General features: G+C 39.6%; 3 protein-coding genes across 3 annotated transcripts; 2 read left to right on the top strand and 1 right to left on the bottom strand.

Annotated features, from left to right (window-relative positions):
- Positions 1–24: 24 nt before the first annotated feature.
- Positions 25–4,341, bottom strand: bccip (BRCA2 and CDKN1A interacting protein). Its single transcript, XM_030774266.1, has 7 exons — positions 4,170–4,341; positions 3,822–3,896; positions 3,262–3,342; positions 3,030–3,119; positions 2,216–2,403; positions 939–1,089; positions 25–645 (listed from the first exon to the last, which is right to left on the bottom strand). Exons 1-7 carry the CDS (start codon positions 4,314–4,316, stop codon positions 475–477), a joined length of 903 nt encoding a protein of 300 aa, XP_030630126.1. The 5' UTR covers positions 4,317–4,341; the 3' UTR covers positions 25–474.
- Positions 4,342–4,763: 422 nt separating this feature from the next.
- On the top strand, positions 4,764–11,186 carry uros (uroporphyrinogen III synthase). The gene is made up of 10 exons (XM_030775224.1): positions 4,764–4,799; positions 5,349–5,432; positions 5,591–5,674; positions 5,854–5,950; positions 6,385–6,456; positions 8,051–8,125; positions 8,291–8,374; positions 9,046–9,131; positions 9,512–9,610; positions 10,698–11,186. The coding sequence occupies exons 1-10, from the start codon at positions 4,785–4,787 to the stop codon at positions 10,830–10,832; spliced, it is 831 nt and encodes a 276-aa protein (XP_030631084.1). The 5' UTR covers positions 4,764–4,784; the 3' UTR covers positions 10,833–11,186.
- A 786-nt stretch (positions 11,187–11,972) lies between these two features.
- Positions 11,973–17,388, top strand: mmp21 (matrix metallopeptidase 21). The gene is made up of 7 exons (XM_030774878.1): positions 11,973–12,125; positions 12,468–13,173; positions 13,428–13,567; positions 14,582–14,723; positions 16,064–16,321; positions 16,554–16,729; positions 17,080–17,388. The coding sequence occupies exons 1-7, from the start codon at positions 11,973–11,975 to the stop codon at positions 17,386–17,388; spliced, it is 1,884 nt and encodes a 627-aa protein (XP_030630738.1).
- Positions 17,389–18,886: the final 1,498 nt, after the last annotated feature.

Below are 18,886 nucleotides of genomic sequence, written 5' to 3'. Positions count from 1 at the left end.
CATACGATGACAACGTCTTGTTTGGGAAATGTTTGTTTAATTTTTTATTTTAAACTTTTTTGTTGTTTAGGGCAACTGGTATTATATACATTATGTGGATCTGAATCTGAAAGAATAAATTATTTCACTGGTGTGAACTGAACCAGAGCTGGTTTAGAGTTTGGAGGTAGAAGGATCCAGGAAGGATTTTTTTTAATGTGGAGAGGGGGTTCTGAAAAAGCATCTAAATTCCAACGACTGCTTTAAAAGAATATACAGAGTGAATCTTCCAGAATTGTTTGCACTTTACACGTCACACGAGACATAAGACGTGGGGGGACAGGGTCTTTCCATGATTTCTCCTGAGTTTCAAAGGGAAACACCTCAAAATATGTCAAAGGATCTCCCATGTTCTAAAGGAGATCTCATTTAGTCCATACACTACATATGATCCATAGAGATCACAGAGAGCTCCAGGGGTTTCCATGGTGACCTTCACACAGAGAGGTACTCCTTCAGCTTGTCCAGGATTGCCCCTGTTTTGTCCGCTGGAATCAGCATCACTGTGCGGTAAGGTTTCATGGGCACGTCGTTAAAGGACCACCTGCCGGTCAGACACGAGTCGGCCTCCTCCTGCACTGAGTAGCTGAACTTCTCAGCAGCATGCTGAGGTTGATCAAGCAAGAGAAACGGGGGGGGGGGGGGGGGGGTCATTAAGATTAAGCAGATTAATTAAGATTAATCAGAGTCTGTATTTCTTTGAGTCTATGTCTAGGAAAGCGTTGTATATTATTGCAATAAGTGATGTGTGAACACTACACCAAAAGCAATTCAAATTTACGAGATTATCAAATACATGCAGATTACAATACAAAAATGCTTTGCACTAAGCATTTAGTTCAAAATTTAATTCCATTTTGTAAATTAACATGCTGTTATGTTCATATGAATGACAGTACTTCATAGAAGAACTCCTCCTCGGCGTTGACAAACATCAAATTTCCTTTAGGTGCATTCTTCGATGCCTCCATACACGTCTTACTAATCATCAGGATGTAGCGGCACTTTCCACAAGGCTTATTGGTCCTCTGGGCCTCCGTCATCTCCTCTCTATATCAACAAACATACACCGTTTCCACCACTGGATCACATGGTCACATTACCGCATACCACTTTGCTAGTGGGCATATATTGGACACTATATTCCGTTACTGACATTAAGACAAGGGTGTGTTCACACTTGTAACTGAGCATTCATTTTCATCTGTGGCAAAGGGGACATGTGATTCGAGCTGCCAATGATTACTTTAGGAGGGTCAGTGAAACTGAGCAAAAGACATGACGACTGGAATGGAGTTCAGTTCAGTTGCCAATGAAATTACAAGCACGACATCTAAAGAGGGACGGGGATAAAAGGCACTCTCTAGATTAAGCGCCTTACTATATTAAATATATCTGAAAACTCGCCCAAACATTACAGTACATTAAAAATAGTCAGACTGTACAACTGGTGGATGAAAACTTATTTGAACTTAATAGGTCACAGAAACGACGACCTTAAAAACTGTCTAACCTTAAAAAGTATTCAGGAACCGGGAGGATTTGTGTGTGCGTGTGCTCATTCTTTGTAATACCAAGTGCTTACACTAATCAGAAATTTGGATTGTACTTGCTGCTGTCCTGCTGCTGCTATGAGATGACCCATATGTGGAGTGCGTGGTTACATAAAAGCATTATGCAGACCATGTGATGGTATTAGCGCTGCTTGCTAATATGGAAACCGCACAAACAAGACTCCCACCAGCACAATCGGGCATTTAGAGCAGACTCATAGTCATACTTCCTTCTCCCTCGCGCTTCAAAAACAACTTAATCTAATCAAGCCATACTTGGGCAAAAAAAAAGATGAATTCAGTGGTGCTCTTGATTCCAGCCATCAGCTCATGACATAAATAAGCATTATCCTTCCCATAGTTACTGCCTTTAGGGTTTAGAAGCACCACAGCCTGACCCAGATATTCTTCAGGAATAACACCCATATTACAACTAATACAATTAATACTTATTCATACAGGCTATTTACAGGAGCCAGGATCATCTGAATCACTGCAACACTGGAGCCAGAGACCTGAAGGCAAATACGATCATATAATCGAATCTTGGACTTTATTGACCACAGCTTTCCAGTGAATGAGGCGCACTGGTGTGTGTGTGTGTGTGTGTGTGTGTCACTCACTGGAGCTGCTTATGCAGGGGCAAAGCGATCTGGGGGGGTACATTGATGAAGCGTTCACTCAGAAGCAGTCCCACTGGCTCGACTGTGTCGTTTAGAACCTTCTCCAGACGCTCGGTCACGTTCTGCGGACATGTCTTCTCACTCTGCTCCAGCACCAGCTCTTTAATCTGTTCAACACACTGCACGCCCTGCACACACACATTAAAAAAAAAAAAAAGGTCAGAATAGATGATTTCATAAACAGCTTTAGGCGTGCAAACAACCTAAGCAAGACAGAGGAATTGGGACAGACAGACATTGTGTGTCAGAGGGTCAAACTACGTGGAGCTGGCAAATTCAGAAGTTCCACTACCAAAAATAAATAAATAAATAAACAAATAAAAGGGGCCAAAACAGGTCATGATAGTCACATTGTTATCATCTGGCAATCCTTACGATAGTTACACACTGCAGGGGAAGAAAATCACTGACATATTTCAAAAAGATATGACTGCAAGGTCCATTGCAAATTTTGAATATATACAAAATAATCACTGTATGTTGCAGCTCTGGTTTCAGTTTAAGCATCTGATATATTGGGCTCATTTTGGCCTTACAGACTTCCACTCTGTTCCATTTCTCCTGAGGTTTTATTAGATTCTGGCGATACTTTGACTCTAATGCGGTTTTACGGCCCATACACAAGAATAAGTCTTTCGTGATGGTACTATATGGGAATGGTGTTTCTCTCCAATACGTTTTCCCATTATGGCAGGACCAGTGCAAATTATGTGTGTATAGAACATCATTAAATGTGATTGGACCAGTCTCTTACCTTTCTCTCAGTGAGATTTAACAAGGTGATAAAACCAAACACTTCATCTAGGTCATCGTCACTGTCACTGTCCTCAGGCACCTCTGCTTGCTAATTTAAAAAACATACAAAAAAAACAAAAAACAAAGAGACTTTTTAAAATGGACTGACAATACAATTATGTTAAGAAGGTTTTTGAGCTCATGTTGTATGTTTACACACTGAGTGTAATAAAATGAACCAAGCTGCTTACCTTAATGACACTTCCAATATGGTTCTGCTGGATAATGATGTCAGTAAGCTCTGATGTGTTCACTTTAGCCTTAAGGAATAACTGATGACAAATACATGCAAGAGGATTTGGACACTTATTAGCTACATGTAAAAACGCTATTTTTTCCATACAGTTCATAACATCCACACATTAAAACAAACCACTGAAAACACACAGAAGCATTTCCAGTTTGGGTCGCTGAAATTTATGTTATAATGCAATGCATTTGTCAGACTAACATTTCGAATTTATATAGTCAAAACAAAGGCTAAAATTGGGCCAATTTTCAGGAGTCCACCAATCACTGACAGTGTGGGCGTAACCTGTTTAACAGAAGCCAAACACGAAAAATATTGCCTATCTTCAGACAAACTTTATCGAAATGTAATAGAGACATATCGGCATCTTATTTTAGAAGTAAACTATCTTGATTTTTAACGAATCATAAAGATGTTACTCATGTTCGGCAGTCAGTTCAGTACCTTGAACATCATGCCGTTGGTTTACTAGGAGAGATATGCAGTTGTGTTTCAACATACCTGTTGTAAGAGTTTCTTTATCCCACCGAAGTCGTTGTCAGATATCGTATGTGCCTCAAAATCTACAACGACCTCCTAAAAAGATAACATATATAGTTAAATCCCGTTTAAATTACAGCCTGCTTTGGTAAACTAGCTGATGCTTACACGTGCAATTAAATTAATAACCAGTGACTTTGCAAGATACGATAGCGTGTTTCATTTCAGTTCACATTGAACAAATGAACAAGTAGCCACAATTTCCACCAAAACAACGGAAGAACAATTTTCCTCTGCATGAATATAGACAGCTGTGTAGCAAAGCTAGCTTGCTAACTTGCGAGCGAGGCCCAGTCAATCAACCGTTACCTGGTTTATCGCTTCATCCTCTGATTCTTCGCTGTCCTCGTCTCCTGAATCCCCCTCTTCCACTAATCCCTCATCTGAGCTGTCTCCATCACTTTCCTCAGGATTTTCACCCAATCCAACTGCTCGCCGTTTAGCCGATGAAGCCATGCTGCCTCACATCAAATACGCACGTTGGGGAAAGGGGAAAGGTCACGTTGAGGCGTGGCTAAGGAAAATCACAGGCTGAGAAACTAAGCTACTGGACTTGCCATTACGGATCCTAAGGCATTCGGTTGTTAATTAGAAATACCCCTTCGTGTGAGCCATAATGTCCTCCATGTCGTTTGACAAAAGTTCGACTGGAAGATACCATTTTCGAGAAGTGGGTGAAAAAATTATCTCCTTTAACAATGTCAACAGTTTTTTTCAAAGAAGGTCGAACTCGATTAATCTGTTCCATATAATTGTACTATTAACAATTATTATATCATGTTGTTAAAATGGATATTGACAGTAATATTCATCTGCATGTCTCGGTACGACTTGTTTTTGAATTGCATGGCGTTCCCGTGTTGTACTTCCGGGACAGTAATTATGTAGACAGCTGAACGAATACGAGTGTCATGCAAGTCATCCATGCACATTTATAAAGTAAGATATTATCTTCTTTATGAAATCGTCAGTACATTTATCTGACACTTAACCAACCATAAGTCCCAATATTAGCTGAATTTATAAAGCATGCTAACATGATAGCATGTGGGTAAAACTGTTACTTACTGCATTAAACCGTCACTGTGGTATGAACACGTAGCATTTAATTTCCCTATAGGCAACGTGTAAGTACCTTCCCCTCATACAGTAAAACCACAATTTATTTATTTATCTATTTATTTATTTGTTTGTTTCTTTTTTTATCTATTTATTAGTGTGTTAAAATATAAACGTCATACCACAACAGCTGGGAATGTAACTGCCAGTACTCCAACGTTTGTTGGTTGTTATCAGTCGTTGACATGTTGTCATTCACTGGGCGTAAACAATGCTTACTCATAGTCATAACTTGGTCTTCTCATAAGCTGAAACAGCTTGTTTTTGATAATTAAGTCTTGAACGGATCTGACAGTCCGTAAAGGTGGTTCTGTGCAAGGGCAAGCGTTCTTCAAATTTTTACGCCAACCATTTGCATACATTTTCCAGTGCTCTGAATCCGTTATTAAAATGAACGTCCTGCTTCTGAAAGAACCAAGAGAGGGAACCAATGGTCCTGACCCTTACATCAAGGTAACATCAGATTAGCATGACGTTGCCGGTATCTTGCATTTTAGTGACTTGATTTCATAGTTACTGCAGCTAAGTTTGTATCTTCATTTCTACCTGACACTTAAATTATGTCTTAACTTGGATAAATGTCAACTAACATATTGGTTGGAAATTTCCAGGAGTTGGCAGCATTTGGACTGAAGGCCACCTTGATTCCAGTTTTGTCTTTTGAGTTTGTGTCTTTGAACACCTTTTCAGAGAGGGTAAGTTCTTTCTAGGGTAAACTCTCTATCTCTATCTCTCTCTCTCTCTCTCTCATTCATACACACACACACGCACACAGACATCTCTACACCTGCATTATTTTACATTTTTACATTTGTTTCTGACAATATATTGTCCTGTGTGCTCTGTTTGAATTATTGGCCATTCTATTACACAGCTTTTTCAGCCTGAGAAACATGGAGGGCTCATTTTTACAAGTCCAAGGGCAGTCGAGGCTATGAAAATGAGTATAGAAGCCAGTCCGATGAGGGATGGTAAGTAGATGTGAAGAAAAGCTGTTGCAATCTTAATGTGTCAATTCTCTGTGGGGCGTGACACTATTAAAGCAGTCAGCTCTTTGAACAGCGCAGTCAATTTTAAGGACATTGAGGTTAAGAAAGTGAACCCAGTTTTATGTTGCTTTTACAGTTTTTAGCCTCTAGGTGTCAGCATTGTGTCATTATATGTTTCAGAGGTTCAAGTCATTGATAGAACTGGAATGTGTTGTTGAGTCACAATCTTTTAACAAAAGGTTCACAAAATTGTCCAGCAGTTGGAGAACTTCCTGTCTCAGATTCGTAATATACACGGCAATGACAAAGAACATGTCAGAATATCACAGATTGACTTATTACCATTTGCAAAGTGGTTCATATTGAGTGGAACAATATAAACTGCTGAATCTGCTATGTATATGTTTATTTTACAGAATGGAACATGGTGAAAGAAAAATGGAATGCCAAATCTATATATGTGGTTGGAAAGGCTACTGCTTCATTAGGTTGGTTAATCTTTCTCCATTTGTTGTACTGCATCAAAGTTGAAAAGGTTTTCATTTTCTTTCAGACAAAGCAAAGCAGTATCTCTCTGATATCTGCTTGTTACTACTTTTTTGGCATCTTGTTATTACTTCATTTAATAAAGAGTGTAGGAGACACTTTTAAAGGGTGTTTCTGGTATTTGACATGTACACATACTTGCCAGTAGATGTAGAGTGCCATTTTGCAGTGTCCATAGAAAACCCTCAGCCATTTTAATGCTTTTCCCATTTGGTTTTAGCAGCTCGTTTGCCCCTCATGCATGTAAATAAAAACTTTACCCATTCCTGTAATCACTCCCGTGTGCTCTAAGCATTATGTTATATTCTGAAAAACATGTTTACTTAATACTCAATATTAAAACGCACCACTTCCAGTTCTCGAATTAATAGTTGTTAAAAGCACCTTTGTAATTAGACCCTTTAGTCTCCAGCCTTCTGTGTGTCTCCAGAGTGTTTCTGTGATATTGTTTAGACTTGAACACTTTAACTAGCCCTTCTATGATGGCCTGTTTCTCTCTTGAAATTGTTTTCTTGATCTGTCATCCTGTTTTGAGGGATGGCGTTATTTAGTTGGAGTTCTCGTGAAGCCACACATACTCCTTCTATTTGTAGCAAATCATTTTCACTCTACTCTGTATTCTTGGACCATTTTGGATATCCATCGATCTGTCCGTACCTTCTGATAACTTTGTTATAGAGTTCATTTATAACTCTGTACATTTTACTCCCCATCAGAGAGTTCACAAGAATTTCTGAATTTATCATGAGAGCAATGGGGACAGTCATATATTTTATGAATTTTGAATGGAATTGGCCACACCTGAACTAATATATTAATGCCATACAAGTGAGTGAGCACTTATCCAGGCAATCTGATTTAATTCTTTCTTTCAATTAACACTTATATATAAAAATGATTTGTCATGTGTTTTTCATGTGGACATTGTAACATAGATTCTGAAGATAAATAAACTATATAAATGTATTTCAGTGACATGATGAAAAAGCTGTATGTTCTCAGAGGGGAGAATGGACTTTTTCTAGATAGACTGCCCCACATATTCCTTTGTGTCAGGCTGGACCGCAGGCTCCTTTATGACATACAAAGCCTTTCTGTAGAGGTGTCGTCTCACCTTGGTGGGATTTGCAAGTCCCTGTTGCTTCCCTCTCTGGTGCATTAGCTAATGAGCTGCTAATTGAAGTGGCCCTGTGTGTAGCAGGCACCTGCATGCTGCAAAAAAAAGTGTGAAAGAGATTAGCTCTCGCTTGGGCAAAGCTAGCTGTAACTTTAACACTAGCGACAGTTTACTATTAACATCACCGGCTCTGGCAACAACTTGAGCAGGCTACTAATCTTTTACAGCTGACTGGACCATCTGTAGGACCTTTCTGGTAACAGTTTGATGTGAAATGTTGGAGCTCTGGCAATATGCCTGTCAGTGGTTTCCTTTCATGTGTTTTGTTTTGCTGGTTCAGTGTTTTAGGTTTACTAAGTGGTATTTGACATCCATAGCTAACTGATATCTAATATTGAGACTTCTGTATCATTTTTCAGTGCAAGATCTAGGCCTGGACCCTCTTGGAGAGGACACGGGGACTGCAGACGTATTGTCGCAGCTTATCCTTGAAAGTATGAAAACCCTTTGCCCCGTATGTGTACTTGTAATCTTTAAGTACTTTTATAGGACATTGGTGGACATATTGTCGTTGTGTAATAACATTGTACATATGTACAAAGCATGAGGCATTATGTGCATTTCATTGTCAGCTTGTTGTGCTTTGTTTTTCACTATAGGAGAAGATTCCAGAATACTGCCTCTTTTCTTTCCTTGTGGTTCTATAAAAAGAGAGGTATTACCAACTGCACTGAGGGAAAATGGTAAGAGATTTGAAAATAGATAATGACATTTGTACACAGACCTAGGGGGACAAAAATCTTTAAACTGTTTTGTTTTGTATTCAGAAGCTGGAAAGACCAAATTTTCAGCCTTTTCTTTTAAAGTGAATTTCTATTGCTGGAGCTTATGCTGTCCACAGCAGTAATGAGTTGAATCGATGTTTCCCATTGTCAGTCTATGGAGCAAACTGCTCAGAACTCAACTTTATTTTGTTGACCCAACACTGACACACCTGATTCAGAGGCATTGTGATCAGTTGATGAGTTGAATGGTTGGCTCAATACTGAGCTGCAATAAAAAACATGCAGTTCCGTTATGTCCCGAGGGCTGAAACTTGGAAACACTGGAGTCAAAGGTCATCTAGGGGACGTTTTGTCACGACATCAATAATGGACCTTTAAGAAATCTTATCCCTGTTCACTTGAGATATTTCAGACAGCATGTTGTGCATACTATGCTATTGGATCCATCCAGTCAAGGGCAGAAGTGCAGGCATGTGTCTGTAATTGAGTAACCTCTGTTCTCCATGCACCGTGATCTGTTTGGAGTCCCAGTGACTAATTCCCATTGGCTCAGCACTAATTACAGGCCTTTGGCTAATTGCACTGCCACAAAAGAAGAGCATTACCCACACTTGTTCCATTTCTCTCAGGCATCCCTCTGGAGACGCTAACAGTCTATCAAACAGCCCGACACCCAGACCTAGAGAAAAACCTCCAGGAATATTTTAACCAGCAGGTAGACAGATGTTACATGAAACACACACAATTTGCAGTTGTATCAGAGTTTTCTTTTGAACAAAAGAGAGAGTCGGTTAATTAACGTGTTTTCGTATCTTGTGTTTTACTTATTTCCTGTCAGCACAAAGAGGGAATAAATACATGAAATAAAAACGTGAAAGGAATAAGAGAGAGCCTTTTTGCTGTGTGCTTAAACTCTATCTTAATACACTCTAAACAACCACAGCTACATCCATGTGATTCTTTCTCTGTTTTCTTACATATCACACTACATCATCAGTGTTGGAGTATACAGCATCTCACAGAGAGACCAAAAAAAAAAGAAAAGAATATCATGGTTGTTATGTACTTCAGCACTGTATGTGTATACATTCTCAGGGTGTTCCAGCAAGCATCACTTTCTTCAGCCCTTCAGGTGTCAAATTCTGCCTGGAGACAGTGAGGAGATTGGCAGGGCAGCAGCTGGATCAGATAAAGGTACTACACAGACACACACACTTCACATAAAGGGCACAGCTGTGATTTTTAAAGAACAGCTGAAGATTCCTTGTGATGGTACCCTCACACATGCCTACCATCAGTTTCTTTTTTTTTACATTTAGATTCTTTTATTAAAATATTCCTTTTTTGTTCCATTTTTAATAGATCATACTCATATATTATTTATCTGTTTCACAATCTGTCTGAATTCTGAAGGTAGCTGGGGAAAAAAGTTCATTCTCTAGCCGTCAGATCCCAGAAGGGACTCTCTCACTTGGTCTTCTCATTACTGTTGATTTAAATATGATGCATGGACGTTATATAAATCTGCAGAATCAGATAAATAAAACACAAAAACAACTTTTGTGTTCCTAGTGCCAGGTATCATAACTTTTTTTTTTCTCAGTACCAAAAAGGAAAGATGAACACATAGTCTTTGACAAACTGAAACACATCGCATTAGCATTCCAGACATTTCCATGCACTGCACACCATATTGAGAACACTGAAGGATACACATGGCTTACCATTTCAGTGTAATTACATTGTAAACCATTACAATCCATTACCGGAAAATCAGTGGGAACGTTAACACGCTTTAATTTACCTGGGTAAATACGATGTGAATATGAGTAATCAGAAAGGGGTTTGTTTATACTGTGTGCTATGTAGTGAGGTTAAATTATATTCGACAGCGAATTTAGCGATCTGCAAAACAGCGTTACATTACGGAATTTCACTGATATTTTGTCTGCTCATTTTACGGAGTCATTCATTTTGTTTTATTAAGACTGCTGCATTTCAGAAACTGTAGTTGCCTAAAAATGCTAAGAGCATGTTTTACATCACAATGACTATAGCGTCCCCCATACCTCAGCCCAAAGGGCCATCCAACTCAGCCTCAATGATAACTCACTTACACCAATTTAATGACACTAGAGCTAACTGACCTTATGACTTAAGCATTTATAACATTTGTGTACAATATCGTCATGGTAATATATGTAGTAAACCCCACTGTACAATAACTAAGGCTAACCGATATGATGTTGTTAATTCTCATTTTCTCATCTTGGTCGAGCAGTTTGGAGCAATTGGACCCACTACAGCGGATGCCATGCAGGCGGAGGGACTTAGCGTCAGCTGCTCTGCAGAGAAGCCCACGCCACAGCATCTAGCTGCCGGGATAGCAAGAACTCTACAACCTCAAAGCTCTTAACTCCTAACGTTGTACACACACACCCTCCTTCCGTCTGGTCTGCCCACCTGCAGAAGTCACTATCACATATGAGGCACTATCACAATCACTGCTACTAAAGGGATATGATAAAGAAATGTGTTTTGAAATTTTACTTGATATATTGTCCCTCCGTCTTCCAGAGTGTCTGCTCAGTCAAATGTGTTTCTTTCCAATGAATTCCTTCCTCCCACTAACAGATTGTTGGCACTGGTGTTTTATGTTCGTCTTTGTATAGGCTATACCTGTGTGTGTGTGTGTGTGTGTGAGAGAGAGAGAGAGAGAGAGAGAGAGTCTATAAACGTGTTACTTTTTGTTATGATGCACATTAGCCGTTCCTAAAGCCAACCTTATTGCGAAATGATAGATGTTGTGTATGTCTTGTATACGTATTTTTCTGCTTATTTATTATAAAGGATTGAATTTTTGGAATAAAAATGAGTTACAGTGTAAATGAAACATGAACTGATTGCATAAATGAGTGGTTGAGTTCTTAAATACTGCCCATGCAAAATCAATATGGTTTATATCTCAGTATGGAAGTCCTGAGGTTCTTGTCAGGTCTCAGCTATGCATGTTTAAATAGCAACCTGACTGGGGTTTCGTTACCTTTGTGTTAATTTTCCTCGGAGGCCCGAATGGCTTAGTCCAGATGCATCTGCAGGTGCGAGTCGTGTGGCTTCGCGTCAAGGTGTCACTCCTCCAAACCAAATGACGACACATTTATCAAAAAAAAAAAAAAGACTCAGATTCACAAATACATATGGACAATGAACCAATGCTTTCGGTCTTTTGCATCTAAGTTTATGCAGAGGTTTGATGGAAATAAACTGTTTTGTTTTTGTTTTTTGTATTGTTGAATTGACAATGTTCTGTTTGTTTCCCTTAAGGTAAAGGCGAATTCTACTTTTCGCACTAACATGTTAGCACGCGATAGGAGGAGATGTAATTCTGCAATGATTGTTCGTGTGTTTTAAAAGTGCCCCGGCTTTGTGTGGTGTGCTTGAGGCGCATTTGAAGAAAACGTATAAAAGCACGCAATTTTCTCTCTCTGGACGCACTCTTCACTTCACAATCACACGAACCGCTCGTGTATGCTACGATGACTGACCCACTATAACGATGCTGACCTCCATACAGCTGACCGTGCTCCTTTCCCTAACGATCATCGACTTGAATGTGGCGGAGAACATTTTCCACAATCGAGATCACTCCGATGTAGAAATGCCTTCAACCCATCAGGCCGAGCGCATCACTGATAAGGAGACTGCCGAGGTATTCTTCTGAGAAAGAAGGAAAGAAAGAAAAATACAGAAATGTCTTTTCAAGTTTTTGTTAAAATCCAAAATCTTCTCAGAGACAAAAATAAATAAATAAATAATAGACAGTAATCCATTATTCATGTTTTCTCTGGGTGTTAAAATCACATTTTCAAATTCACATTTTATGTCAGGTGTTTTTCAGGTGAAACAGGGCAGAAAAAATCAGTCCTATCTTTGCAGCAAATTAAATGCAGACCAGTAGTAATTAATGTAAATACCGGCGGGTTTGCATGACTTGAATATTGACAAAAGCTAAGGATTACATGGTGTGCACTTCTCCTCTCTGTCCAATTAGCAATTTCTCTCCAAATATGGATTCTTAAAGCCAGTAAACTGGGAGGAAGTCCAATCTGAGGAGACAAACCTGTGGTCTAGTGATGACTTTCCGGTCACGTCTGTTCTCCAAGAGGGTAGTTCCACATCAAGATCAGGGCGCAGTGACAGTCTTTTTGAGCCTCCAGAATTCATCGTTGCCCTAAAAGAGTTTCAACGGGTGTCAGGCCTGCCTGTCACAGGTGTGTTTGACGACGCCACCAAAACAGCTATGAACAAACCCCGATGTGGAGTTCCCGACAAAATGGACCTGAATTCCACTGCTGACCATAACTCAACCTCTCCGGCACTTTGGAACGACACCACCATTACTAACGAAACAGAAAGTGAGATGTTCGACTTTGGTGTTTTGAATGGAACTGCTCAGGACAACCAACACGAACCCGAGGGGTTAGGACCAATACGAAAAAAGCGAGACTTGGCTGCCTTAGTGCACGGGAGGAGGCACAGAAGAGATGTGATGGAAATGGGGCACGTGGCATTTTCCAAAACGGTTCTGAAGTGGAGGCTAATTGGTGAGGGGTACAGCAGCCAGCTCTCTGTGGATGACCAGAGGTACATTTTCAGACTGGCCTTCAGGATGTGGAGTGAGGTGTCGCCGCTAGAGTTTCTGGAAGACCAAAGCTCTCCTCTGGAGGACATTGACATCAGGTTGGGATTTGGTACAGGTGAGTGTCACTGAGCAACATTTCATTGCAGTTTTTTACCCCCTACATTTATTTAATATACTTAGTGACAAACAGGTTTTCTGTGAAATGGTGGTGATGGGTGATGGTGATGGTGTGTGTGTGTGTGTGTGTGTGAGATATAACAGCATGTTGACAATCAGCATAATATTAGTTCAAGATGCTGTTATGAATTTGACGGGACAAACAGGGGAGTATTTGTTCAGAGGAATACTCTATTTGTGTCTCCACCTTAGGCCGACACCTAGGCTGCACACAGAGATTCGATGGCGCGGGGCGTGAGTTCGCTCATGCGTGGTTCCTTGGAGACATCCACTTTGACGATGATGAACATTTTACCGCTCCCAACACTGGCAACGGGATCAGCCTCCTCAAAGTTAGTCAGACGGAGAAAAAAAGATTTGCTTAAATTAACACGAAAGGCCTCCGCACACCTTTACAGGGCGAGGCGTCCGTAATGTCAGAAAGAGATGTTCCAAAATTGACATCCGGCTTTTTCAGCGACTGAGCAAAGGTGACAGAGGCTGAACCAGGCGGAACGTTTCCCTTTTTTCTTTTCCTTCTGCGCATTTGTCTTCTCTTTGCAGCTAAAAATACTCACGGGGCTTCATACACTCTAATGGGAGAGCTGTAAACATCTCTATACAATAGTAATGTCATCTAAGTGTACGGTTTCAACCATAAATTCATGCCTCGAGAGTGCCTCTGGAAAGTGCTTCGACTGTAATTTTAAAGAAACATCGCTGAAACAAAGACAGTTCATTTCTCTTTATTGCTCTATTCTTTGTCAAGTAAAATAGCCCCTCGAACAAAATCACCTCACAATCATAATGTGTCCGTCACGAGCGCATCAGTCTTTCACTTTGGTGTCAAAATGAACAATTTTGTGGAAAAGCTGGCGAAAGCTGGCCACAACATTATAACCTAATGGCACATATAACAAGCAAATCACTTTATGACAACAAATAATACAGGTCGTCTCCTGACGATAGAACGCGACAAGGCCGGCACCTCCCGTGATCCATTTCATTTATTAATAAGGATAGAGAAATATGAACGAAAGGTGCACTCGAGATTTTGGTTTGAATGAGCTTCCAATACGTTCTAATCAGGCATGCGGAGGTCTTTATCGTGTTAATCGAATTTTTAATATACAGTATATATCTATCACAAATGTTTAAAGTAGACCGTCGTTTCATGTTACAGCTTTGGTTTTCCCGTTTTAAACAACAGAAATCTGATCCGCCTTCATGGATTATCTATGATATGTGATTTTTATTTAACAACATCTACAACTGTGTTACCACCACTACTGCTATTAAGGATCAGACCAGACAAATGTGAGGATGTTTGTTTTTTGTTTCGTTATGTGTTACTGTGTTACCCACAGGTTGCTGTACATGAGATTGGTCACGTTCTCGGTCTGCCGCATATCTACAGAACTGGTTCCATCATGCAACCCAGTTATCTCCCTCAGGAGGCCACTTTTGAGCTTGACTGGATGGACAGGAGAGCAATTCAGCACCTCTATGGTAAAACCTGGTGAATAAATAAATTCCTTTTAGCAGTGTCTTTCAAGTCCAGCTGAGGAGACCACCATGTTGCTGGTTCTCATTTTCAAGTGGCCTCTCTCACTTCTGTCTATGTGTTGTTGTTTTTTTGTTTCCTTTCAATACCACCTTGATTTAACCACTTACAACCTACTATGTTGGCTAACAGTCAGCAACGAGACAATGGGGTATTGAGGACTGGTTTTAAAAGAAAATCACTGCCCCTCAGTGTTAGTGTATCACATCTTTATATCTATCCTGGATGATTCTGTTTGCAGCCTTTGTTATTTTTTCTTTGAACTCAAAACAGTGCCGATCTTCTGCTATCAAGGTCATGTTGAGGTCCCTTAAGAATAGTAACATCATAGGGTTGAATTTTTTCAAGCATGTGATGCTTCAGAAAAGAGGACATCCTAGTTTCAAAGACAACCCTAAAACAGGCTGACATAGCAGGCAGAATAACTCAGGATGATCTTAACAGTACATCTCTGTTTTAGGGACATAATCAATGTGAAAAGGACCGGAATGGCAAGGTCTACTCTTAAATCAGCTGTTATGATGACTTCAGCAGTCATGACACATTTTTAAAAATCCCATGTCAAACATTAGCTTACCAGACGTGTGATCTCTCACTCTCACTGAATGCTCATTTAAAAATCTGTGACTCTCTGTATCATTCTGAACAGATCTTAACGGCAATATTTAATGTGTTATCACAGAGAGATCTTAAACCAGGAGCAGACTGAATCTAAAGTGAGGAACAGAGCCGCTATTACAAATCTTGTACAGATGACAATTCATTAAAGATAATGATCACTTTGCTAGAGAAAGCAAGAGTAAAACACCAATTATTGAATAAGCATGCACCAACAGACCTCCCAGCCAGAAAAATTCATCAGCTTTTAATTTGACGTCTTTTTGAGGTTCATTACACGTAGATGCCCATGAAGCTGGTAATGATTTGGATGTAAGGGATGTGTTGAAGTTGCTGGTACAAGACAAGGCTGAAGCTTTGCTCATTTTTATGCAAATGCAATATTGTTTCAGATCCACATCTGAGACGTAGGCAGCCTCAGTGAATAATGAAGTGTAAATATCAAAGCTTAAGGTTTTATTCCAAGCAGAAGTATTTCCTGCTGTTCATATTAAATTCATTAATACCTTCATCATTAGTTGTGTATACTGACTTTGCTGGAGGTTTTTTCTTTTAACACTGAGATATGAACCTCTGGGAAACAAAATTACGTTTTTATAGCATTAAGAGTTATGATATAGAGTACAGTGTCCCATGTAGATCGCTCATTCCTCTATCTGTCCATCAGGAGGCTGTAAGGGTCATTTTAGTACAGTGTTTGACTGGATCAGGAAGGAGAGGACGCAATACGGGGAAGTTGTGGTCCGTTTCAACACCTACTTCATGCGCGACAGCTGGTACTGGCTGTATGAGAACCGTAACAACCGTACCAGATACGGCGATCCAGTGGCAGTCCAAGTGGGATGGCATGGCATACCAAGCGGTGGTGTGGACGCCCATGTCCATGTGTGGACCCGCAACACAGATGCTGTGTACTTTTTTAAAGGTAACTTTTAGCTGTGCCCATCACAACTCTTGACTTCTTGAGGTTTATGTGTAATTTATGTTACCGGTTCTCATTCTCAGGGTTATTATCCTTCTTCTTCCTCTTCTTCTTCTTCTTCTTCTTCTTCTTCTTCTTCTTCTTCTTCTTCTTCTCCCGCTTATTTGTCTTTCTTCTCATTATTAATTTTTATGTCATTAGTCATCTTAGTCATCTTGTATTTGTCATCTTACAGGAACTCAGTATTGGCGATATGATGGTGAAAACGATCAAGTGTTCACCATGGATCCAGACACAGGGCACCGTTACCCTCGTCTCATCTCTGAGGGGTTCTCGGGTGTATCCGGTCCAATCGACACTGCCTTCTTTGACCGCAGAGACTCTCATATCTACTTCTTCAGAGGCACTGATGTAAGCATGGTGTAGACTATTAGATTTGACAGACTTAAAAATATATATATATAAAAGGGCAATACTTTTAGCATGTTTAAAATCAGTATAATTGGTCTCAGTGTTTACTTTTCACTAATCACATGTGGTGGTGTTGATTTGGCCAGTAGATATGCAACAGCCTCAAGGAATTTATCCTTGTTGCTTTTGCCTCAGTGCATCTTTAGGCAGTCAGTAGCAATCTCCAACCATTACGTTATGAATACACGGGTAACTGTTCTGATTACAAAAACAATTTCCTCAAATGATTGCACAAGTTGTTCTTTGCGTTTTTCTTTTCCAGTAACAAACTACCCATTGTTTACTTTTAGGTGTACAAATTTGACATCAGGGCTAACAGGTTGGCAGCTGGTTTCCCCAAAAAAATCACAGAGATTTTTCCTGCAGTGATCCCTGGCAACCATCCAAAGGGTAACCTGGATGCAGCTTATTTCTCGTATTTGCACAACTCCATCTTCCTGCTGAAGGGCACCAGCTACTGGAGAGTGGCAGGAATGAGAGATCGCTTGCGTAGACTATCGCTTCCCTACAACGCACTGATGCCACAGAGGGAGGTGGACCAACAGTGGTTTGACATCTGTAACGTGCATGCCAGTGCCTTGAGGATAGCTCGCAGATGAGCATCACCTTTCATCTACAAGAACTGGTTTTAAAGCCTAAAATCTGCAATGTAATGGGCACTTAAACCTGAGAATGTAGTCTGTCTTGTGTAATTTACAAAGCTTTATTTTGGGAATCATGGGTCAGCAGTTAAAATGGAAATCTTTACCGGAGCTTTTCATCTGTATTATTCTTATAGCCTAACATTGAGATCAGATTAGTGTATTTATGAATACTTTTAAGCACTGAACTCTTCCCATCTTTGTGTGTGTGTTTGTGTGTGTGTGTGTGTCTGTCTGTCTTTCTATATGTCTGTCTGTCTGTCTGTGTGTTTTCTTTAAAAATTATCACAATTTTTGAAATTGGGTATCTTTAATTTATGTATTCTAGACATTGATATTTGCTTCTTATATCTCAGTCAATACACCAAAGCTGTTTGTGACAAAAACAAAACAAATGTGTTATTATCTGTTGGCTTAAAAAACATGATGTATTATTTATTAAAATATATTCAATAGTTTTACCCAAAAAAACATTTATTTTCACTTGTTTGTGGTCAATGGCTCTATAAAAGTAACATCAATATTTGGACTCAAACAGTGGTATTCTCAGGGAAACTTTTTTTCAGTAAGTCATTTTGATGAAAACAGACTTAAGGGGGCTTTATAACTGTAATAGCGATCAAGATACAAAGCGCAGTGATTTGTTCTTCCAATTTAGCCAGTGCCTGAAATAAGAAAAGGATTACCACATTATTTCAGACTTTCTTTATCCCTTGGCATTGGATGGCCTGGATGCACCCCTGAATGAAAAATATATTTGCACTGTTTCTACTTGGATGACGCTGAGAGCAGAGACACAAACTGGACTTTGTATAGGGGATGAACCATTCAGTGTAATCCATTGAAAGAGGATCTGGTGTGCGCTACAAGTGTGTAGTAGCCCACTAATGCATAGTAATGTACAATATATTACTGCATATCATGTTGTCTAAGCAGTATCAGTCGTCTAATCTAACTATGCTATATATAATGACTCTCTGCAAGGAGCAGCTGAGTAATGAAGATTCAGTACATATATTATACACATATTACAAACACGCATGCACATACACACACACGTGCGCGCGCACACACACACACACACACACACTTTGTTTAGTTGAAAAAATGGTGCCCTCAGATCTCACCTTCATGTATACTGTACATTTTTATGCCCTCTGCATCTATATTAATATCTTTTTCTTTTTTTTTTCAATTTATTTAAGATCTAGAGAAAGAGCAGCCAATGACATCCAGTGAACTTTAATGGCTCTAATTAAAGTTCACTCTCAAACCCTGACTGCTACATTCATTGCTTAGAGATATTCAGGGTAATTGGTGTGGAAAAGTATTCACTGAGTCAGCCAGTGGTCTGTAATGCCAACATTAAAATCCTGTTCAAACATATATATATATATATATATATATATATATATATATATATATATATATATATATATATATAATCAACCAGTAC

This window comes from Chanos chanos, chromosome 5, assembly GCF_902362185.1.
Source record: "Chanos chanos chromosome 5, fChaCha1.1, whole genome shotgun sequence".
In the NCBI taxonomy this organism is placed as follows: Eukaryota; Metazoa; Chordata; class Actinopteri; order Gonorynchiformes; family Chanidae; genus Chanos; species Chanos chanos.
The sequence above is the reverse complement of the archived record's forward strand: the minus strand, read 5'-3'. Positions and strand labels throughout refer to the sequence as shown.